The sequence below is a fragment of the Glossina fuscipes genome, unplaced genomic scaffold (genome assembly GCF_014805625.2).
Source record: "Glossina fuscipes isolate IAEA_lab_2018 unplaced genomic scaffold, Yale_Gfus_2 60, whole genome shotgun sequence".
Classification (NCBI taxonomy): domain Eukaryota; kingdom Metazoa; phylum Arthropoda; class Insecta; order Diptera; family Glossinidae; genus Glossina; species Glossina fuscipes.
In genome coordinates, this window is record NW_023998432.1 from 4,756,896 (window position 1) to 4,781,873 (window position 24,978).

General features: G+C 34.6%; 1 protein-coding gene across 4 annotated transcripts in view; it reads right to left on the reverse strand.

Moving 5' to 3' along the window:
- Positions 1-24,978, reverse strand: part of LOC119637707 (cuticle protein 16.5) — a 136,644-nt gene that overhangs the window by 57,247 nt on the left and 54,419 nt on the right. The window contains exon 1 of one of the 4 annotated variants that reach the window (XM_038033910.1): positions 2,208-2,327. The exons of 2 other annotated variants lie outside the window; for them this stretch is intronic. In XM_038033910.1, the coding sequence (XP_037889838.1) occupies positions 2,208-2,225 (18 nt within the window). In that variant the 5' untranslated portion in view covers positions 2,226-2,327. Of the gene's footprint in view, positions 1-1,582; positions 2,146-2,207; positions 2,328-24,978 lie in introns of those variants that run through there. One more of the 4 variants, XM_038033911.1, reaches the window with a different exon arrangement.

Sequence of the window (24,978 nt, forward strand, 5' to 3'; positions counted from 1 at the left end):
TGCTTTCACGTATTCAAAGCTTTTGTAATATTAACCATACGTCTCGAGCCCATGGATATGTAGTTTCTTACAGCTAATGTAAAATTGTCTCCTCCTTTTAAGTGGATATGATTTATATGATATATATATACCTATATGATATATATATTATCTATAATGATAAGAAAAGGAGATAGACAGGCCGTTAGTTGGTTAAATCGATTGAAAACCTTACGCTGATGGGAAAAATGCGTATACGTACGTATTACATTTTTGAGGCACTTGTGTGGACGAATAAAGATAAGCACACCAAAAAGCAGGTTGATAGTTCGCATGGGGGCTATATATGTGTAAATTGAACTGTACGTATACGAAATGCACTTTTAATTGCCTCTACATGAAGGCCAAACTTAATAACCTTTTGCACTATTTGTTTTTATTTTCGCAAAACAACATTATCTTAATAGCTTTGCGATTTAAATGATTGGCGCTCACATAAGAACCACAAATAAATACTGATTACTATCATGCATTATCACCCATAAGAACTTTTGTTCGAGCCAAAGTCTACAGCTAAGTTTTCAAAATTTTGTTATTCTTTCTATTGATAAGAATCTACTATAGCGGTTACTAAATTTTATTTGTAGACACATAAAGAGTCGCAAGACGAGGTGCGATTGATTTAAGCGCAAAAATTTGCAGACAATTACATCAGCTGAAAAGTGACGAAGTAAAGCTGAGGAGGCTGCACTGATCTACTAATGGTAACACAGATACCCATGTCTATCTGCTTGGCGATTTATCACTCTCTGTAGGTTTTATATGCTTAAAATATGTGGGTTTGTTCAAGCTTTAAATTAGTTTATAACACATAATAAAAATAATAACAATTAAAAAGGGTGTGCAATAAAGATGAATACGTTGGCACATAGGTAAGTGTTGCTGTATCCACCAACAGTAAATGAAAGTGACTGCCTATTTATTTTATTTGCAACATTTAAATGTAAGTATTCGAAAAAATAGAAAGTATCTAACCGTTAATAGAATTGTTTTAGATATAAACAAAAACAAAACAAGAAAGCTTAAATTTGTGAAACTTAAGTGAAATGTTGTTAAACAATGTTAACAAATAATTTAGTAATGTTGGTCAACGTAAATTTTAGACTGAGTGATTCTTATGCTCACTTTGTGCTGTATTCCGGAGAAATAAATCCAGTGATATTCGCTGGAAAGCCTTGAGGAAAGATCTATTGGTTTATAAACCAATTTTCTTTTTCAAAAACATAAATAAACTCTTGCTCACGGGAGACCCCGAAATTGAAGCGCATGTCCCCTACACTACTTTCCTCAAAACAATAAAAGAACTAATGCTATTTTATATATTTTTCATGACCATAAAAACATTGTAAAAATTTATTTAGTGGCAAAAAAATAAATTTTTTATTTTTTATTGATTATATCCTATAAAAAAGATATTGCAGAAAATAGAATGCCTACTGAACGTTTAGAATTACAAAATTTATGACATACAGCACTAGTTATGGCATATGTAAGCATTTATAAAAAAGAAATAAAGAAACAAAGTCATAAGGTGTATATTTACCGCGTAATATTGACGCAGCCTCACGTAATGAGCATGAGGCTGAAGTTGTTATATATGTTGTTATTGGTAAAGGTACCACAACAGATTACGACGTTTAAAATGCTTCGTTTTACATGAAATTGGAATAGAGCGCACTTGGTTTCTTTTGTGCTGTTTTCCTTTAGCGCTTGTTATATAATTCAGTTTGTTATTAGGTTAGTGCAATTAAGTAGCTTAAACGATGTAATTATTGTTACCAACTTAAAATATGAATTCATCATCACCATCTCTAACAGAATATTCATATATAATCTATGTATCAATGAGCAACTCAGCTGAAAGTATGTTTCAACTAGTTGCTATTGCTCTTATTGTTGTAATTTGTTTCTCCATTCATATTATAATATACAAGGTTCAAGTCTTCTCAAGGTCTAATTTAGATAATAGCGATTGCCATCACGTTCGTTATCTATTTGGAGTCCATCCACAATTAAATTATACCCCGGTTGATTTCTCAAATTACACAACTTATATTACCTTGAGCCGATAGCCTGTGTTGCTAGTGCTCAATGTCTTTTTTTTAGTCTAAGAATTCAATTCATTAGTCTAAAATTAAAATAATAATAATAATAATATATTATCTTACACACTTAAAGTCGCACATATTTAATTTTGCTCTTTATTTTAAAACAAGACAAAGTTCACTACATATACTATCGGAATTGCAAGAAAAGGCAATATTCCCATATGCTAAATTTAATTTTTCCATAGTCGAAGCACAGACACGAGAAAGTTATTACTACAATATCCAATTTCTCGTAATTCTTCACCTTTTTTATATTCCCTCCAGTTTTTCACATCTCCTCCCCTGAAAATCCCAAAATCGTTCTTCGTATCTTCCTCTTCTTTCTTTTCCGTTTTACGCCATTTTCTTTTTGTTTACTGCACGCATGCCAATGTTTCAGGCTTGCCAATGTTCTTCTCGCCCGTCATCCCCCGTTGGTGAATTTATCAACCTTACCTTCTACAATTTTACATACAGGGTTGCACTTGTAACTAATGTTATAATTGAGGAAACATCAATTTTGCAAACATTTTACAGGCTATTATCGCTTCACAATGATAGTTCCCTTACACGGAAGGAGGCGCGACCATTGGCACATGTTTACTGAATGTTTAATATTATATATAAACTTCTTCCCTATCTGGTGACTCAAGTGTTTTAATATCCCCACAGTATAAGTACAAAGAAGACAAAATTACAGTACAGTTATGCTTTGCATATATATGAGCAAATCTAATTCGTTTGAAGTTATAAAAACTTAAGGAATAACTGATAATTTTTACTTGTGCCGTTTATTTCAACCCATCAGATTCACATATATATGCAAGAAAAAAGAATGAAATGCATTTTTTCTGGGGTATGAAATATGTATTTCTTCGCAAGTTTATTATTTAAGGCATTTTCACAAACACATACACTGCTTTAATCATAGGAAAGAGAGGTTAAGTGTAGATAGAATTGATTGCTCGCATTTGTCAAGAAAGCGTACTTTCGGTGTATTAGTGGTGACATTCTATTGCCATATAAAAATTATATAGACGATTTAATTGTAGTAACATGCAAGCGCAAAATTTGGCAAGGATGTTCAAATCCACGTTTTCAGAGTCTAAATGCGGTTGATGAGTTATATTCAATACTAGTTTTAATTAGCGCCAACGGAATTTTGTAATACAGTGGTGATGCTCTTATACCATCTTGCTGAGCTTCCTGTTTTAGTCTTGGGCTTATATCATGTTGGTTTGATGAAACTGGTTTGTTTAGTGATGAAGTGATAGTATACGTGATGTTTAGAAAGAATGATGAAGGAGTTCTTCTTGATTAGGAGGCAGCGATATGGTGATAGTCGGTTAACTACTATTTATTCTGGGGTACCAAATTTTTCGGATACGAAATTAAGATGCTCAGCTGATTGAGCTGTACCGCACCATTCATCAGTATCGGATGGTACTGCTCTGTAAACTTTTTCGACCACTTCCCATATAACGACTTTTCAGAAAAAGGCCTCAAGACTGAAACAAACCAACATCAAACATTGTACATCCTTAAGTTACAACACGTCAATGTATCAAACTCCAATAAAATAGCTTTAAAATTGCGTCCAAGTGTGCGACCAGACATTAGACGGATACACGAGCTTAGATCGATTACGAAAAAATTGCAATTTTCAAAATTTCTCGTGCGTAAGTAAAGGTATATGGACATTCCAAATTGGTGCGAAAACTTTGGTCCGGCTGGGGCAACTTTTGAGCCCACTCTTATAAAACGAGAACTGTAGTTCACATGACAAAAAGCATGATAAAAATCCAATTATAACAGTAATTTAAGATAAAACAACGAAGAACATTACAGTCGGGCAACGTCGACCTTCAAACACCCTCACTCGCCTAGGACGGTTATTCGCTTGTTTTGATACTAATATACCTGAAAGCACACATTATTTTCACACGAAGACATAACTGTTACGAAAGCCCGCGTATTACCAGGTTACATTTTCTCTCCATATAAGAGTTTGCGCTTCGTGGTAGCACGTATATATATTTCGTTTGAGCAAAAAATAGACCTACGTAATCCAAATGCACACCATTAATTTTTTTGCTGACACGCTATTGTGAATTAATTGCCATCATAAAATGTTAGAAATTGAGTTGTTTTCCGAATGACTTGCTACTCATGGAACATTTTATAATAAGTGCGGCCAAGAAATATACCCAGGTAGTTTAAATTAGGTCCACCCAATTTTTTTATTTATTTACAAACAAATTTTCATCACAAAAAAATTAACAATTAGCCTTTTGGGGCATATAAAAGTTTATGTTTCATAAGAATCCTTCTATGCAGTAATAACCAAAAAATAGATCTACGTGGTCCAAATTCGGTAAGGTAAATTTCTTTGTCAATTTACTATTATGAGCTAATTTTCACCATGAAAAATTGGATCTTTTTACTGTATAAAGCGCTAACTTCCTTAGGGACGGTTATATGAGGGCGTGTTCAAAAAACTGCCAGCTGATACAAAGCTTTCGCACCAACTGGGAAAGCTGAAATATTACTACTTAGCCACTTTTGCCAAGAAATTGGCAATGTTTTCCCATATAACGACTTTTCAAAAGAGGGCGTTTTATGAGGTGTTGTCGAAAAAATAGAGCAATTGGAACCATTTTCAATAGCGTTCATTTTTGGGTCAAAACACGTCACTGTACCAAATTTCATCAAAATATTTTAGATTTACAGATGGGCAGTCATTAGACGGACAGAAAGGCTTAGATTAATTCAGATTATGATTCTGAGTCCATCGGTATAATAAAAGATGGATCTATCTGAAGACTCTCTGTGTGTTACATACGTCCACCCTAACTTAATATACCCTGTACCACAAGTGGCGTAGCGTACAATTAACTCTACAAAATTTGGACCACATACGCCTAATTTTGGATCCTACCTTACATAAGGAATTGCACGAAAGGTTTTGTTTTTTAGGGCAGAATGGCTTAAGTTTTTATATTTTTTGATGAAGATCGGTCTATAATAGTAATTTGACGTAATAATTAACTATGCTGAATTTTGGACACGAACCTCCATTTTGGGCCCTCTTGGGTACAACCATTCTTACGGAGAGTAAGCCTTTATTTGAGGTATAATTTTTATTGTGTAGTTTCATAAGTTCATATAAAAACAGAATATAATTTTTGTGTTCTATGGCAAAATAAAAATTATATTAGCCAATATAATGTAGGGTATTTAATAGTCGGCCTAGCTCCACCTAATAATTTCACCTGTTTTCGCTTGTTGTTGTGGAAGAAATATCGTTTATGCACATGAGGATAGATATATGCGTCCAGTATGCAAAGGACCGAGGAGGAATGGGTTTTTGAGTCCACAAAAACCTCCTAAATCTTTCCTTCTCTATGAAATTTGTGTCCTTTAAATAGACCTACCGCGGTTTTATCAAGATTTTTGCCACATTCATTCAGTCCATTCATATATTAGACGATTCGAGTTGGAAAAAGCTACGTCTGGAACACTGCCAACAGTAGAACTACCGTTGGAGTGAGGGAAGACGGCATCGATTTATTCAGGCAATTTGAAGTACTAGAGTTTGTAATATTAAAAAGACTCTCACCAGTGCTATTTGAGACTGGATCACCAAGAGAAGAATGTCTCTTATTGAAATCTCCAGCAAGAGCTACATTTTGAAAGCTTTCTAGAAAGCCACACAATCTTTGCCTGTCATCCCGAAAGATTTGGATAGATATATTTGGTAGAAAGTAACAGGATGCTAACACCATTATAGGCTTAAACGACCTAGTTTCGACAATGACTGTATCTGCCAAAAATTTATATGGAATCAGCTTAGGGCATATTCTTTGCTTAATAAGGGCGGCAACGCAACCGTGTCCATTGACACGGTATTTGTGGACCGAAATATAACTTGAGACGTTCAAATTTGATACATCCTCATCAGATAAGAAAGTCTGACTGTAATTAGCAAAATCAGTTGCCTTGGAGCTTAGAAAATTATCCAGAGAGTAGGCATTGCGTCTGAAGTCTTGATTATTATATTACAAAAGGCAGCTCACTTGTAGTTATTGGGGGGTCTTAAACTGCTATTTGACACAGATTCTTGTAGCTTATCGAAGATAGATTCTAAAGTAGATATTTTAACAAGTAAAGTTTAGAGAGGGGTCGAAGTTTTCATTAAGAAGTTTTTCCATCTCAATGGACTTATACTTATTACAAATAATCTTCGATTTAGGGGGAGTACTTTTAACGAGACGTTTAAGACACTGGGACGCGTTTGCCACATTTCAAATATAGTTTTAAATACGTCATCAAGTTGTCTAACGGCAGTATACGGAAATTAAATTTTATAACTTTAAAAAAAACTTTTTCATTGAGCTAAATTTAACGCTGTTTGTACGCATAAATTTACTGTTATCGGATGTACAATCCAATGACAGACTTGACTTGTATTTCGGACTGAGCCTTATTCATTATTTCATGTTCTTTAACGGAAGTGGGAGTGTTTGCATTTTGATGTGAAATTACCGGGGATACATGCCTTTAGGGATTTGGAATGCAAATCATTGTCTTTAAAGAACTTGTTAACATTTTGGTCATTGCCAAAAAGTTATTTGGCCCTCAGGAAAATTGAATTTTTTGTTATACTCATAAAAGAACAGATCGGAATTTAGATGACCCGATGATCGTCAACATTTTCATACGTCTGGTCTGGATTGACAGTTTTATCAACTCCACTAATAGAGGCAGCAGCATTGTCGCAACCATTTTCCGCATCTGCCATATTCTTGGAATTTAACCATGTAAACCATGGAGGGAATCATTTATGTCAACAGCTATATCCTCAACTGAGAACGAAAATGTAAGATTCTAAGTACTTTCTGTTTAGCGACTTCAAACCCTTACGTTTTACTTCATCACAACTTTTCAAGAATTTATTAAAATCATCTTCATTTAATACTATTTTTACCTCGACCCCTTGCGGAGCAGGCTACTTTTAACAAGCTGGGATGTAAACTAATCATAACCGGTTAACTTACCAAGAATTAGTACGGGTAATCAAGTTTACTTTGTAGAATCGACAATACAAAAGACAGTTTCGTGACACAAAAAAATGGGACGAAAAAGCCTATTAGCTATCACTTGTTTATGCGTAAAGTCACAAGTATTTAGATTCAAGTTTGAATGTCTGTCAAGTTTAAAATATTTAGATCACGTAGCCTCTGTTAAACTTGGATACTCGATTTTTTATCTGGCAGTAGCGGTAAAAGCTGCACACCGACCAAAACACTATATCGAAGAAATATCTCTTTCTTGTTTATTAACTTATGAATCACAGAAGATTCAATCGAAACTGATTCAATTTTTTTTTTATTTGTTTGAGCTGAATTTTTCATTTATTTTCTCTTTTAAAAATTGAGAAGTAAAATTTAATTAAATACTATAAAATTATAGCACCGAGAAAACGACTTCCTTGATTTTGTGTTTATTTCTGTATGATACCGTCCTATTTTACATAATGTGAATGTGAAGCTTGTGCTTTATTTTTTATTTATTTTTTCAAAATAAATAACAGGAAACGATTCTTAATGCAAAGGTTAGAAAATAATTTTCTTCCATCGTTGAAGTGAACAAGAGTTAATAAAATGTACATAATCATTGCGTTGAGTTTTGTTGATTATCGAATGGATTTCTTCTATGAAGACCATCGTTTCGCTTCAAATTGTTTTCAGCTTTTCTGAACGTTTTCTATCGCCCATATCTTTACGTACAACCTAAAAAAAGATTGCTGATGCTTTCTGTAATGTAGTAATATCTGTCTCAAATATTGCTGTCAAGTTTCAAACGTATGCAATCGAAATTCGTAAAACTATAGCCGGCGATCCGTAAGGGATTTGGATCGATTTAAACATTAAAGCTTATTTTCTGTACGACTTTGTTAGAATTGTAAAAAAATAATGAAAAAGTAAATTGTGAAATGAACTATTTCAAGTGCACAAAAGTTATGTATTCGCAACCTTTATCAAAATGTTTTCAAGCTAACCGAAACTTACGCTGAGCAAAATATAATACCGAACAAAAACTTGATTTTGATTTTCTTATCCCTTGGCTACATGAAACTTTTATTAAATATCAATTTTTTCATATTTCTTTCCGTTTAAATCGTTGGATTGACGCATAAATGGATTAGTACCGGTGCTACCATGTATATAAATGTCCTCTGATATTCTCCATATTAGTTTCACTAAGTTTCAACATTCAACCGACACTTGTGGTCGCTTTGTGTCATTTCGATATTGTTGTTACTAGACAGAGAATCATAATCGCTTGATACTAAACCCTTTGCTTGATACTTCCCTTCTTGTGTTGGGCGGAGGAACATACACACTTATAGATCGCTAAATCGATTTGCTAACATTGAATATTGTTAACATTGAATGTAAACGCAAACCCACACTTAAGGTAACGGCAGAGCTACGTTTATCTGTATTATAAAAGCCCATGATACACCCCTATCGGTCATTAGATGCGTTGCGATATCCGAGAAGGTAAGATTTGTAGTACTAAAAGAAAAATTTTACTGGACCATACAGACAGGGAGTAGCTGGCATATCTTAGCCACTTACTTCAGCTATTTGACCCTACTGATAGGAGATGGCTGACTTCGCTAAGCCGCTCTCCCTAATTGACTGTTAGGACCGTAGGACTAGGGAGCCAACTAGCTCAGCAAAGTCACTTACCCCAGTTTGGCGACTACACGAATAAGGAACAGTTGGCTTAGTAGCTATCCCTAAATAACTACTTGAAGGGATAGGTGTAGTATATAGTAGGCCACAAAGGTACTTCTTTGTGATTGGCTACCGTAATACAAAGTATTTGTTTTCATGAGCAAAGGAATAATATTTTAATTCGTGAAACCACGAACGCGAAATCATAATCGAATTCGGAACTAAAGGCGATCATTCATGTCGCTGTGCTAGTTTTTGTTCATTACAGTCTTAAGTGATAAGGACATTTTTCTTTTGTAAACCAACTCCCCTACAAACAAATAAAGTTAAAATTGCAAAATCAAAGTCGAAAATCCAAGTCTTTTTATTTTATAAATAGGGAATAAAATTTGGATCAATTGACGAAGTTATTGCACAAACTGAAACATGTTTTTGGGAATCTTGAACTATCGTTATATAAAAAAGCGATGAAATTCTAGAGAAGCATTGGATCAGTCCCGAAGGAGATCGTATTGATGAGTTAAGAAGAGTTTTGGAAAAAAACGTTTTTTTTACTCAGTCACTGGTCTTATTGACCGATGTATTAAAATTTTTTTTCTTTACTAAAATGGTTTACTAAAGGTTTCTTTACTAAAGGTTTTTTGTCTTTATTAAAATGTTTATTAACCAATTTTTATATTTAAAACAAAAGACTGGATTGGAATTCGGTTGGCTAATTAAATGAATATGTTCTTTTACAACAAGCAACAACAATCTATAAATTTTTGCTCACAGATTGTTGATCAAAATGTGCTGATATTTCAAACTTTTTTTCTTGTTTTAGTTTTTTTATCTCATTTAGAGTTTCAAGCATATCATATCCATTCACAAACTTTATTTGAGAGAGTGATTTGAGAATAAAGAAACATCAAGATTCGTATACTCTAATTATAAACCACGTCTATTGAAACTTAATATATTGAGTAACTGTATATAAACATATCGTGTAAAAGGAAAGGTAAGAAAAAGCGAATAAGCAGTAAAACTATGTCTCAAATACTAGAGTAAAACTACAGAGTTTGAGATATCGTTACCAGCTTTCAAATTGTAGGCCGATGGCTGGAGTATGAGCTAGCTGTTATTTTCTTTTACTCGGCTCCTAAAAAATTTCTACATTTTCTTAGATAATTCCATCAATTTTCACAATTAGAAGAGAGGGCGTATTAGACTTAGCAAATTTTTATACGAACTTATTTACCTGTCTTTCGTCTGTCCGCTGAAAGGGTTGGAACTAAACGAGCTCGAAAATTTGTTCTCGTCACCATTCTGAGTATATAATATAATAACATATACACTCTATTAATCGATACTAAAAAATGCAATCCAAGATAAATGGAATTTCCTTCACTTTAATCTTAAGGTAGGTTTGGGTATATTCCAAGTAGTAACTAAATTTCACTATTGCGAAATCTGTTTTCAATGAACAAAAAAGGTCAGTGAGCACACGCAGGTGGAAACTTTATGTTGTTGCAAACGGATTTGTGGCACGAAATAGTGCTTGAAGCGAGTAGAAAAGACTTAGAAATAGTACACTAGTGAAGAGTTAAAACATCAACTCGGTTTTATGCACTCTTGTCGTTCATTTAAATTTGATCTTCGATCTTTCCATTTGCTTAACATGTCTATTTTGAGACGCATTATTTAAGATGTGATGTTGCATACATATTATTGCTCCGGCTGTCTCAACCAGAATTCGTATTCGTGAACTTCGGATCAGCGAAAAATGTTAAACCAATTTAGCTATGTGGATCCATGCGTACGTTACTAGGAAGGTCGAAGCTCTAAAAATTCATATAAAAAATAAACCGTATATGCGAATTCGCTGTGCATGTTCAAAATTCAAATTTAAAACTACAGACATTCGCAATGTCGTGATATACAAAATATTTAATATGTGCGCGCTAACTAAAATTTAACTAAATCTCCAACTATTTAAAAAAAGAGTAAGCTTCTGAGATTCATTTCCAATTTCCGTGATTCTTCCAAATAAGTTGACTCTTCTTTCTTTAATTTAAGCAGAATGCTCATAAATAACTTTCAACAATGTTTTCCATTTGCTCTCTTCAAGTTTTTTAAAAAAATCTGTTGGAGTCTTATCTAGCCTACATATTTTCCCGTATGCGACATACGTATGCTACGTTCTGTTTTATTTCACTAAATTTTCATCCTATGCAGAAGTGCAAATATGTTTCGTTCAAGGATTCAACTGATACCACACACAATCATCAGTTTGGCAAGTCTGCGCGTGCGCTGTTGTCGTACTGTTTTACTTTTTGTGAGGAGACTTTGCACCTTTTTTTTTTGGCTTATTGCTTTATTGCTTTGGAGACGTTTAAAAAGTAATCAATTATAAAAGTATAAAAGTGTCCAAATTAATTGAACTATATTGAACTTTTTCTCGTTATATTCATTTTGGTTTTTGCGATCAGCACTTCGTGCTCTCGTCAATAGATCTCTTTTTTGTTTTTTGCGAGTTTACAGTTTTTCTCCTGGCTAGATCTTTGTTTATTGTGTCTTTAATAGTTTGCGTCTAATTTGAGAAGTCATTTTTGAGTACGTGACAAACTTTTTTTTTTTCTTTTTTCACACTTTCTATTTTGTTTTGTTTTTTGCTTTCTGACATGGAGTGTCTATTAACATCACGTCGATATAGGCCCTGATTCTGAACGATTCACTCCTTCTTGACGTTACAAGCATTTTTGTCGTGCAAAGTGTGCAGGTGTGTGCTTTGTTGCAGACGAAATACTAGGTCCTTCGAAAGGATTATGTTGGTCATGACCTGACTGTAGGAAGTGGGACATTGACTTTTATAAGCTTTTCACGGAGTACTGGGTTTAAGCAAAAATTTCGTGACTTTGTGTTGCAAATTATAAAAGATCAAGACAATGTTCGATGGGTGTCGTTTTCTAGAGCACTCATCTTCTCCGTCAGCCTGTAAAAGGCCATCTCGTAGTGTGGCGTTTGGTATTTCACCTCCGGCTTCACCTAAATCTTATTCGTCGGCTCATGTGAGTACTCCCATCCTTGCCAACAAAGAACTTTACCGTCTCCGCTATTGCCGAGTCAGCCGGTAATAAATAAATTACAAATAAGCTGGGTAGTCCAACTCGTTTTAGCAATGCTGAATTGACAAATGACCAGGGATCTCCTCCAAGCGTTGCCATTCAGTCTGTACATCTCCAAAAAATATTAATGAAAATATCACATCTGCTTCTCCCACTGGTTGTTCGCGTGTGTCTGCTGCTCACCATGGGGCGATAGTCGCACAAGCTGCACGTACGAGTGTAACCACTCCGCCTATTTTCTCACCACCCCAAAACTCTCTACCTATGAAATCTTTGGTTTTTACTAGGGGCGACGCCTGTTTGACTGCACTAGCCCCAGAAAGACAACAATCGTGTGAAGACTGGCGCCTGACACCTCTGTCGATAAAAAAAAAGTTATCTGGCTGCAAATTCCGTTAATTTGAAGTGTGCAAGCATTTTCAAATTGGCTCCATCTCAACTTTGAGTTATCTCGGCTTTTAAAGTGTTAGTTCCGAATGAAAACATGGAAATTTTTTGCACGAACCATTGTGGCCAGTAGGATCCTTAATTAAAAAATGTATTCCTCGGGATCGAGCCCGTAATACTAATTCGGTAGCTCTTCCACCTTCAAAAAAATAAAAGTAACTTTCATTTACCAAAATGCTACGTGGTTTAACTCAAAAATTCGCTCCACTTCCCTAAATTCAGAGACCATGGAGTTTTCCTGTTTGGCTTTCACTGAAACTTGGTTAAAGCCTGACTTACATTCGTTGAAACTTTCTCACAATTCTTTTCAGGTCTGCTGAAGTCCCGTCCTATTCATTTGAATTTTCTACTCTTCCTGACGTTGAATTTATTTCGACGAAAATTTCCAGTAAACAGCTCCGACATTCCCTCAAATGCGGATATCTCCATTTATAAGAAACATGCTGCTCTTATTTGTCACGTTTTCAACTAGCTGGGTTCAAATCTCAAGTGCGGTAGAGTTTTTAATAAAGCCGAAAGCCTTAGATGCTAGTGCTTTAAGACTTTAGTCATAGAATTTATTCTCTGGCTAAGTTTATAATAATAATAATAATAATAATATTTGTCACGTAGTTGGAAGCTCTAAACCTATTGATGTAGTCATTCAGTTGGGGGACTACAATTTGCCACAGGTCATTTGGTGTTACAGTGATAATTCTGGCTGTACGGCCCCACTTCAAAATCTGATAGAGCTATTGTGTTTTTCAATGAATTATTTGATCGTAATTTACTGCAATACTACCGTACTCCTAATTATAAGCGCCGACTGCTATATCTTTGCTTTGCCAATATCTTGGAAGTAATTGTAAATCGCTTTCCTCCTTTTAGTTTACTTGGATCCGTATCATCCACCATTTTGTATTTCCTTCTATTGCAGGCATGATAATCCGTCGAAATACTCTAATATGGCAAATCCAACTTCCTCATATAAACATTATAATTTCAACAAAACTAATATTTTACAGCTTAAATCTATAATGTATTAGATCCGTGTCGATCAAACAACCGCGCCCTTGAAGGAGGTGCCCGCCATGATTCAACAACGCAATTAGATGTTACGAGAATAGGAAAATAAACTTTTCAAAAAATTTACGAAAAACGATTCTGCTTACGACGATTTCGCCTATTCTGCAAGACATACATTTAATTACCTCAAGCACCAATGTTACTGCATATACCTTCAGTTGATAAAATCCTCGCTGTTTATTAATGCTAAATAGTTTGTCAAGTTTGTCAACTTCGAAAGCAAAATCACCATATATTCTTCGCATGTTTCTTTTAATGGCTCTGAGTCCTCTGGTGATATTGAAATGTCAAATCTCTTTACTGAATACCCCCGACGAAGTTTTTCAGCAGCTAATTCCGATTTAACTAGTAACTATCTCCATCCGATACCTAACTTGGTTTTGATTCCTAACTTGGTTGTTTCAAAATTAGATGGTTTCAGGTGTAGTTATGAGCCTGGACCTGATGGGATTTCATCATGTGTACATAAATCATGGTCTGTCGAGCTATGTGATCTTATTGCAAGGGTTTTTAATGAGTCTTTGATATCAGTTGTTTTGTCTTTGTGTTCGAAGAATAGTTTCCTTATTTCAATTCAGAAATGTGGAAATAAATATCATGTTGAGAACTATAGACGCATCGCTAAGTTGAGAGTTTGAGCGAATTGTTAGTCAGCATTCAGCTTTTGTTCTCAAATTATATATTTCTCCATTGCAGCAAGGCTTTCTGAAACGAAGATCTACTGCTTAGTTTTCACGTTTTCAAAGCCTTTTCTAGTCGCTCTCGCAGTCGTATAGACCGATTTTAGCAAGGCGTTTCACTTAATTAACCATAACTTATTGATCTTCAAACTCGACGCCTCCGGCTTCCCTTTCCACTTAGTGAACTGGATAAGTTTTTACCTGCATAAGGGATCATTCAAGGCTCTGTTTGACTTTATAACCTCGGATAAATTTCCCGCGATGTCTGGCGTCCCTCCAGGCAGCCATTTAGAACCCCTTTTATTCAATTTATATATTAATGATCTCCCCTCGGTGAATAAATCCAGGCAGATCTTAATGTACGCTGACGACGTTAAACTGTTTTCTTCCTTCTCCTTGGAATCGCAATCGTATCAGCTTCAAATTGACTTCAATTATTTGGTTACAAACCTGCAAGGAGCTTTCTTTCTTAAGAAGGAAGTCATTCAATATTGAGTATTATATAGATTAACACAAGTTGCAAAACGTTGATTCGTTCATCGATTTAGGGTTTATATTCAACCGAAGATTATATTTTAATTTGCACTTTTAGCTCTTTTTGAGTAAACCCTGGTCCACACTTGACTTGAGCTTAGTTACACCAATACTTGAGTATGTGTGGTGTTATGCGGATTTAATTGAATCCATTCACAAGCAATTCTTGCTGTTTGCCCTTAGTTATTTGGGTTGGGACCTGCTTGTCTCTCTTCTTTCTTATGAAAATAGGTTGATTCTGATATCATTATCGTCACTTGAGAAACGTAGATTTATTCTTCTTGTTTACTTCTTAATTAAGTTAATAAATGGTACTATCGATTCGTCCATATTACTTTGTGAGATAAGCTTTAGTGTCTGTAACCGCTTCTCTAGGCACTTTAATTCCATGTGAATATAATTATGATCTGTTTAACCCGTTCAGAGTTGTTAACAAAAACTTAAATGATGTCTATCACTTAATATCAATGTCGGATTCTTTAAAGTCTATTAAAATAACTTCAACATCTCTTTATGATTCGAAAATTAAGTGATGTTGTTTACTGTTGTCGGTTGCCAAGCTTTCGCACTTGCAACTTGAACCTGTACCGGTTGCTGGTGTGCCTCTATACCAGCTGTGTGCATGCTTTTTTTTTCTTGCTTATTTATTTATACATGAATTATTATTTAATTGTTGGGTATGGTTTTTTTTTCTTTTCTTTACAGGTTCTTTTATACTTTATATTAATTTTCAATAATAATTAGCTTAAGATTTACTTCTAAGAACCAATTGACTGTTAATTTATTTAGTTAAATAGTACTTTAGTACTAAAGTAAATACACAAAATAAAAAACAAATTTTTCCACTACTTTTCTTGCAATGGTAGGCAGATTTTCAGAAAACTATATTCGTTACAGAATAAAAACAAAGTATAAAAGCTATTTGTATCTTAGAGAGCCCCTTGTCCATTTAAAGTTTGATCTGTGAACTTTTATTAAGCCTCAGCCTTCTACATCGACATTTGTCGAAAATAGACTGACTGACTGTCGGGCTCAAATAGCGATATTGGCCCAAAAATTCGATATTATTAAGAACGCATTTTCTTATTTTTATTTGTTGCAAACAGTACTCACATTATCTACTGTGGTGACTGTAAAAGTGATCATTTAAAGAAGATTTTATACAAAGTTTCAGCTTACTAACTTAATTTTCATCGTAAGATTTCCAACAACAGAATATGACATTAACTAACGATGAAGTAGTTTTTGCGGAATTGTACAGAGAATTTAGAGGAATAGTTGTTTAAAACGGTATGAAATTTATGTAGAACTTGCATTTTAAATTGCTCTTCCTTTAAAAAAAAGTATTTTAAGCAATTGCGGAGTTATTCAAAAACGTAAGAAAATATTGTGATTAAAAGAAATTCTACCAATGATATAAATATAATGACAAAATTGTTTGATCAAGGGGCATGTGCTGGGCACTACATAATGAAGCTCTTAATTGATGCATCTCGATCCAATGCATAATCTTCCTCTTTCTCAAATATATCTTCAAGTAAAGAAGCAGCAAATAACGTAGGGATTTTTCAATATGATGAGCGATGTGGAGGAATATTACGTTACGCATTTAATAACGCAGTTGCAACTGTAGGGGTTTGTTGTTTATAGCTCATATGATTTCATTTAAAAACAATATACTTTTGTTTTGTGTGAAGTTTACTGAATATAATTGAATTCATTTTTCGTGCTTTGATTAATAAACATTCAGATTTTAAAAAACATTTTTTTATCGCGTTTTGCCACTACTTGGGAATTCTACAAACCTTTCAATTGCAATAAACGGGGAGAGAGAAATTTGTAAAATATTGATGCGAGCGAAGAAAAATTAACAAAAATTACAACAAAAAATAAAAAAGTCCTCACTATATCAAAAAAAATATACCAGAAAATTACACTCGGTCGTGACCGAATCTTTCATACCCATCACCAACTAAAAAAAGGAAAAGTACTAAACTTTCATACCCTGTAATATTAGGTGCCTGCGGCTGATTTTTTCCATTGTCAGAATAAAAGTAGAAAGTTATATGATGTATGTGTTGTACCTTACGTGTAACAAGCAAAAAACACGTCAAGTAAAGATGTTCGTCGTCTAGGCGTGTTGGCGTTATAGGTATGTCGTTTGGCCGGTTTGAATAACTTTCGAACTCTTCCGCAAATTTGTAGGCGATATCTTAATTTTTGCGAACGGAAGAATGTTTACCGCCGATACTATACACTTGAGCAGACGGACAGATAGATAGACAAAAAACCGATATGTTTAAGTGCATTCCGAATTTGAAACTAGTCAAGAATATATACAAATTATTGAGTTATTGAAGTTTGCTTCTGCGCGTTTAAAGGTATTAAAAAAAAAATTCAACTTTAATTCACTATAATATTGGGTAGCAGTGCTCAATTTTTTGTATTTTTGTACAGGTACCACAACATGATCCTTAGAATTTGCATTCAAATGGTATATTTATCTGCCAAAGCTTTACATTACGCAGACGAACAGAATGACAAACGCACAGACGGACGAATAGACATGCTTAAATCGAATTAGGATTTGATGCTGATCAAGAGTATATATAGTTTGAGGGGTCTCTGATGCTTCCTTGCGTTGCAAACGTTTTGACAAAATGAATATACTCCTTACCCTTCGGTGATGAGTACAAAAATGTGCTAAAAATTGTATTCATAGTAATTAATTTTTTTTCGAAATATTCGAAGGATTCGATGGAATTTGTACAAATAGTTGTAACATCAAAAATCATTCAATGAACGGGTGACGAGGTACACATGCACGGTCAGCTATTGAGACGTTACCTACGGGCATATTAGTAAACCAAACGGAACCATTTCGAGGCCGAGAAGATAGTCTTAGCAAATATCTCGGAAAGAGTTTTTAGCAAATATCTGTATAGAATTAATAATCAAAAGCATAGAATATTTTCGGATCTTTTTGGACTTTAGTTATTTCATTTTTTGTAGACAGATTATATTGACTTTCTAACTTTATCTTTGTAGTTAATTAGACAATACAAATACCACAAAGAACTAAGTCAAATTGCTTAATTTTATTAAAAATTTGCCTATACAAAACGTTGAGAGTTTTCATGTTAAAAAGATTTTGCACAAAATTTATAAATTTATTTCTGCAGTCATATTGCTAAGAGAAACGCACGATAGTTTAGCATATGGAGAACATAAATTGTTTTCAGACTGTATGCAAGACAGGCAATTTAGTCATTCACATGTACGCATATTTAGGTATGATCAATTACAACGTTCGAAACTTCTTAAACATTATTGTGGGCCAAAAAAATGTATAAGCAAAACTCGGTTAACGCCTTAAATCGCAGACTTGTTTAATTGTATTTAGCTGACTATATGTGCTTGCGATTTCATATTACAACAACACGCGTTTCACCTATCTGGTGTATAAATATTATATACATTTGTGTGTGTGTTCATGTGTGTCGAGAAATGTGATATACGTCTGCATGTGCTGATACTAGTTGCTTTTCTGTTTTTTCTTAAATTTAGTTATGGTTTTGGTTTTATTAAAAACCTGGCAATTATTAATTGCACACATACTGAAAACTGAAAGTAAAAGGTGTATAATTACATCTTTGTGCGTATGTATGTATCGCACATAATGAAAAAAGTCTTTACGCATATTTATATGCTAAGCTTAAACAAAGTTTATTAAGGTCATCTGTAAAAAAAAAAAAAACGCAATCATGGATAAATTTTTAAAACATTGATGCAACTTCTACTTGCAAACTAGAATTGTTTGTAGAAATAGTCTTATATAACTGCTTTAAAAAAACTTATTGGCTTACATAAACCTGTTAAGCCGCAGAAAGAATTTATGCACCCGAACCTCACATATTCGCTTGTTTCCTGCTGGTCTATATCGTTCACCCGTACAGCTGGCCTGGCTTTGCTTAAAATCATGTATGCATTTTAAAACTTTTTACTGTGTAAACCATAAACAAATTTCGATACTCTTTATATTTATGCACAAAAAAGGGAGCATTATTTACAAGAGGAAGTCGCTTTTACTCGCAATAAAAAGTGAATTTATTTTGAGAGCCGCTGGCACAAAACTTCATGAATAGATCTCCGTGTTTATTAGAACCAGAAAAGGTTTAGTCTTTTAAAGTATAGTAAAACAGTTAATAACAAACACTGCTAACAGCAACTAACGAATTGGAACGGCAATTTCGCGGGCAATATTTCGAATAAAATATTTTGTATCACTTTCATAGCATAATCGTATAAATTCTTTATACAATTTTTCCAATATATAATTCTTCTTTTAGCCTTTAGTCTACTGAAATTCGCAGTCTCTTCTTCAATCTTTCTTATCTGATGCCCACGTCGCTATTTCGAATATACTAAAGACAAAATTCGTATAAGCAGAAAAAATTCACACTGTCATATTGTTTTATCGTCGGAAACAAAAATGTATACAAAATTTCATCGAGAACAGATATTTCAAAAATTATATGCGAGTTTTCAGGATGACAAGAAACTAAATTAAAACTCATTTTTATTATTATTATTATTATAATTTTAGACTAATGAAATAAATTCTTAGACTAAAAAAAAAAGACATTGAGCACTAGCAGCACAGGCTATCGGCTCTAATATAAATAAATGTACATTAGATAATGAGCTTGGTAGTATTAATAAAGTAATATGTAGAATTGATATTCGGTTCTGAAGCTGATTTTAGAATGTCCAAAGGATTAGTCGCTCCAAATGCAATACTTCTAACCAAGGAAAAGTTAAGGTAGTCGCGGAGAATGTGCTTTATAGTGAGAGTTTGTCTACAACTGCAGATTGGGGAGGAAGACTTCTCCAAGATCCATTGGTGAGTTGCGATAGTATGACCAAGGCGAATTCTCGAAAATGTTTGGATCTTGGCTTTCTCAACAATTGTTGGATATGAAGGTGGAGTTAATTGAGGGTTAATGGAAGAGTAGTGTTGATGATGGTATAGTACATTTCCTTCTGCAATTTTCTCTTTAACTTTTCTTCCAATGTATCTTTGAAGATCCAACTTTTCCATGACATCATCCATAATTAGAGGAGCAGAGGCAGCATCCTTTGCCGCTCGATCAGCCTGCTCATTTCCCAACAAACCGATGTGATTTGATACCCATAAAATTTAAATTTTTCCGTCGGGTGTTGTAATTACATTCCTCAATTTGTTGATGGTGCGCCATCTCCAAGTCGAAGGATTCCGAATACCGTGTAATACAGACAAACTGTCAGTAACAATGACGGTTTTGGGATTGTTTTTATGGGAAAGGTTCGCAGTGTGAAGGATAGCTCTGGCTTCGGTTGGGAAAGTTGAAGTACTTTCGTGAAATATGTGACTGAGAAGAACCTGTCCTGTAGCATCTACCACGGCACACACAGGAGGCAGGCCAAAAGATTTTGAGCCGGCTGTGTAGAAAAGATTCCAACCAGTATCTTCCAATGCTTGGGTTTTTTCACCTAATAGATTCCTAAAGACGTAATTTGGAGTATCTTCTTTCTTATGCATAGACAGCGAGATGTCAAAAGAGCAGTCTTCCAAAAACCATGGAGGCTTAAAACCAAGAGAGCGGAAAATTTTTAAGGGAATATCCAATTCTTTTGCGACGTACAAACAATGGTCAATTGCAGATGGTGACTTTGGAATTTTCTTCGCAATAATAATCTTTTTCACGTCATCACCGAGAATAGATTTGTTTGAATTAAGAAGCTTGGGGACCATTTTAGCTTTTAACTCATACAGTCTATTTTCTAAAGTTGGGAAACCAGTTTCGATTATAATATTATTTATGGGCGTCGTCCGAAAAGCGTAACAACTTGCTATGACGGCTTGGTGATAGACCAGTTTAAGGATGTTAATATTAGATTTGCAGCTATTGCCATAAATTATCAAAGCATAGTCAATCTTGCTTAACACAAGCATTTTGGTAAGATAAGCGATAGTGTTAATATGCGCATGGCTTCTCCAAGCAACGTACTGTATGAAATTCACGCTTCTTAAAATAGAATTTTTTAACCGAAGACAGTGTGCTTTCCAACAAGCATTGTTGGGAAAAGTGAGCCCTAGAATATGCAGCGCCTGCACGTTTAGTACTGGCAAGCCATTAATATGCATCAGTAGATTTCCTGCTCAGTAGATCTGCTTTCGACAAATGTGCACTTTTCTAGATTTTTGTATGGAAATTTTAGCCCCTGACGAGTTTGCCCATGCGGAGATCTCTCGTCCAATAGCTTCGAGGATGTTGGTTGCTTTCGTGTTGTCTTTTTCTTTTGTAAAAATGTATACATCGTCCGCGTAGAGACAATGTTCCACTCTTAGTACACGGCAAAGAATTTTGCTAATTTCGTTGAAGGCGATCTGGAAAAGCATGACAGAGAAAGGAGATCCTTGCGGAATGCCGTTCATTAGCGGAAAGGAATCAGAGAGATGATTGTTGATTCTAACTTTAAACCGTCGATGCGACGTGAATGATTTGATGTAGTTGAAAAATTTGGTTCCAACATTCCACGGTTTCAAGAGTCTTAACATAACATGAAGACCAACACTGTCAAATGCTTTTTCGAAATCAATTGAGAGAATTGTTACGTGATTTCGTTCGGTCAGGTTCTTGGACTCAAGAAACCAAGATAATCTAGATGCCATAATCTTTTCCAATACCTTTGAGAGGCAAGATAGGAGAGAGATTGGGCGATAATCTGATGCGATGGAGACATTTTTAGACTTTGGAATTGGAACAACTGCTGCCACTTTCCACATGTAGGGTATATGGCCAGTCAAAAATACCGTATTATATACATCCAGCAATTTCTTTTTACTTGAATTAGACAGCGCACTGATCATTTGGTATAAGATGCGGTCTAGACCAGGTGTCTTCCCCTTCGATTTGGAGAGACAACTTTCAAGTTCTAGGGTAGATATGCAATTTTGCAGGAAGGTGGCACATCTGTCAATGAAATTTGAAAGAGTAATTGGAGTCCTTTTATTTTCGATGAAAGCATTGGAAAAGTTGCTGTCAGAGGAGTACTCGCACCACATTCGTCCAAAGTAATTAGAAATATCATGTGCGTCAGTTAAAGTTCCATTAGGAGTGCAGATGGCAGAAATTTCGTTCAGGTTTCAAGTCCCATTGAGTGTGTTGATTTTGTTCCAAACAACTTTCATTGATGTATTTCTGTGAATTCCTCTCGAAAAAAGTTCGAAACTAAGTGTCTTTGATTTTCGTAATTCATTCCTGAATAGAGCATTGGCCTTTTTGTATAATAACAAATGATCACGATCAGGACACACCAAGGAACCATAGCTCGTTTAAAAGAGCTGTTAGATTGAGGAATAGAAAGATGAGCAGCCGTGCGAATCGCTTTAGACATAATAGCAGCATCATGGTTGCAGTTCCCGTTAAATGGCTTTGAATTCAGAAATGACTCGGCCTGTTTGGAGTAATTGATCTAATACGCTTTAGCTAGGAGGAATTTGGCCTGTTTTGCTGGAGTAGCAGAGGACATTGAAAGTTTAAGATCGATTATGATTGGAAAGTGATCACTATTATGTAGATCATCAGAAATAGACGAAGAAACCAAAGGAAGAAAAGACGGGGAGCAACATGTTAAATCAATATGTGAAAAAGTGTGATGAGTTGAAAAGTGCGTTGGTCTTCCATCATTTAAAATGCAGAGATTGCTTTGAATGAAGGCCTTTTCTAAAACAGTACCACGAGTGCTGTTCACTGTTGATCCCCATATGGTATTCCAGCTGTTAAAGTCGCCACATATAATTAATGGGGGGAAAGTATGGAGAATAAATTGTAGAGTTTTTGCTGAGAAAACGATTGCAAAGGTGGGATATAGAGCAAAAGCACTGTAAATTTTATGTTTAACATTATTTGTATCGCTACAGCTTGTATATTTGAGCTTAAATTTATGCGTTTGTGCGGTATACTTGATTTTATCAAAACACCAAATCCTTGTTTGGAATATAAATTTTGATCAGCATTCGTGAAGTATCCAGTATATGATTTAGTGGAATAGGATTAGAAGAGGTCTCTTGAAGCGATATAAAGCTTGGACTGAGATCACTTACGAGTGTACGGAATTCATCAAAATTGTTAAGAAGTCCATTAATGTTCCATTGTAGAATTCTAAAAACTTTATTTAATTGTAGTGACATGGAGTGGAAAGTAGGTTAAGTTGACATGTCAGCGTCTCCGTCGTAAATTCACTATAAGGATATTACGTGAATAATTTGTTCTTACCAGCAGAATAATCTGTACTTAGGTGTCTGCGTATATTTGAACCGCCACGAGTGGGCACACGCGAATAATTTGAAATTGAAGGTTAATTGAAGAATGAAAGATTGGATTCATTGCAGCTTGTAATTTGGTGACTAGAGTTATAGCTGGTGATTCTGGGGCATTTAGTTTATTAGATTTTATCATATGTGTTGCTGTTTTAATTTTTTCAATATTTGCTGTTGTTTTGATTTTTTCAATATTATCTTTGGCGAGCAATGGAACTAATTTGGGAATGTAATTTTTCGTTGATGGTAGAGCAGGTTTTTCATTGGAAAGAATTGGAGTTAAAGGCTTATTAGGCACGATTTGCGATGCGACTAAAGCGTAGGCATTGCTTTTGCTAGTTCTTTGGGTTCCAGATGGATTAATCTCCCGGTATTTGCGTCGCGCTTCACCCATGCTACAGTAATTTTCTGTTCTGACTTTTAAAATTTCACGCATTTGTATAGAACGTGGGCGCTGAGTGTTGATCGTTGCAATTTAAGGAGAAACTACGGGTACAGTTTTCAGCATGTTCCCCAACATGTTAGCACAGGATGGAGGACTGGTGCATCTTTTTGCCGTAGACCCAGGCGTTGGCAGTTTTTACACCTCATGGGATTTGGAATGTAGAGTTCTACTTTACATTTGTACTAAGCTACATCAACCGTTGCCGGTAGCCGATAGCGGTCAAAAGTCAAAATAATTCTTCCCATCGCGTAAAATCGATATAGAGTCTATATATGTTGTAATGCTATCTAGTGCTTTTTTAACAGCGAAAGGGCTGATTTGCGAAATTGTTATGGAGGGATAAGTTGGAGAAGTCACAACATATTTTTTGTCAATAGGAATGATGCTACTGGTTGGCAACACCGGGAAGTCGGAATTTTAAATTTTTTTCTTTGGGGGGATACGTCTGCTAATAGATGAAATCTATTTGAGTTTTTATCTGGCGGCCCCGGGGCCATTATGCCTTATGGTTGTCTATTACTTAGTAAATTATGAAATAACCACTCACTTGAAAAGGTTTGGCAACTGCTGAGGATAAGGACAATTGTTTTCAATATTTTATATTTCCTTTATGTTCTTTGTTTTTTTGATTTTTTTATTATATTTACAGAAAACGAAAGCAAATATCGTATCTGCGATAATCAGTTTTTGCAAAACCACAGAAAACACACGAGTTAAAGACACAAAAACACCGAAAACAATTAAAAAATCGCAGACGAAAAACCAAACACGCACTATTCAGAACACAAGTTGATGCTGTAAAATTAAAACTTATGTAAGGGTTATACCTTGAATGAAAACATTGAAAATGTTATTAGCTTGAATATACACATATAAGAATTTCTAACGTAAATAACAGAACTTGAAATACCGTAGTAAGTTCACACTTTGCACATGTATTTTAATTAGTCGCAAACTGTGCAAATTCTGTTATATTCTCTTTTTATTAATTTTAATTATAAGTTATAGAAAAGGTCGGTTATTAAAAAAAGAAAATATAGGTATCTAAAATTCGTTCCAAGACAGACAAGATATTCTTACTTCTTTTGTTACGCCATATAAGTGATACCACTTATATCCAAAAACAACGCATTTTATACCAAATCGAAAATATCTTGCGTCAGCAATCTGTTTGCGTTCAGAAAAAACTCTTATAGTTTTCTTCTATAATTTGTATCTTATTTTTTCCTAATGACAATTCAAATCGAGATTATAAGGTAAAGCACTTATATACTTCTTAAGGGGAATGTTCAATCCCGTAATCGTTCAAAGTAATATTTACATATATTAACTTTGTTGGTTATTGATCTATGCTTTGGCCCATTCCATGGCTCACATTTTATGGTGATAAACATACTCTGTCTTTATTGTTGATGCGATGCATTAGATGCACTACAAATGGGTCGGCAAGTTTAATACACCTCTAT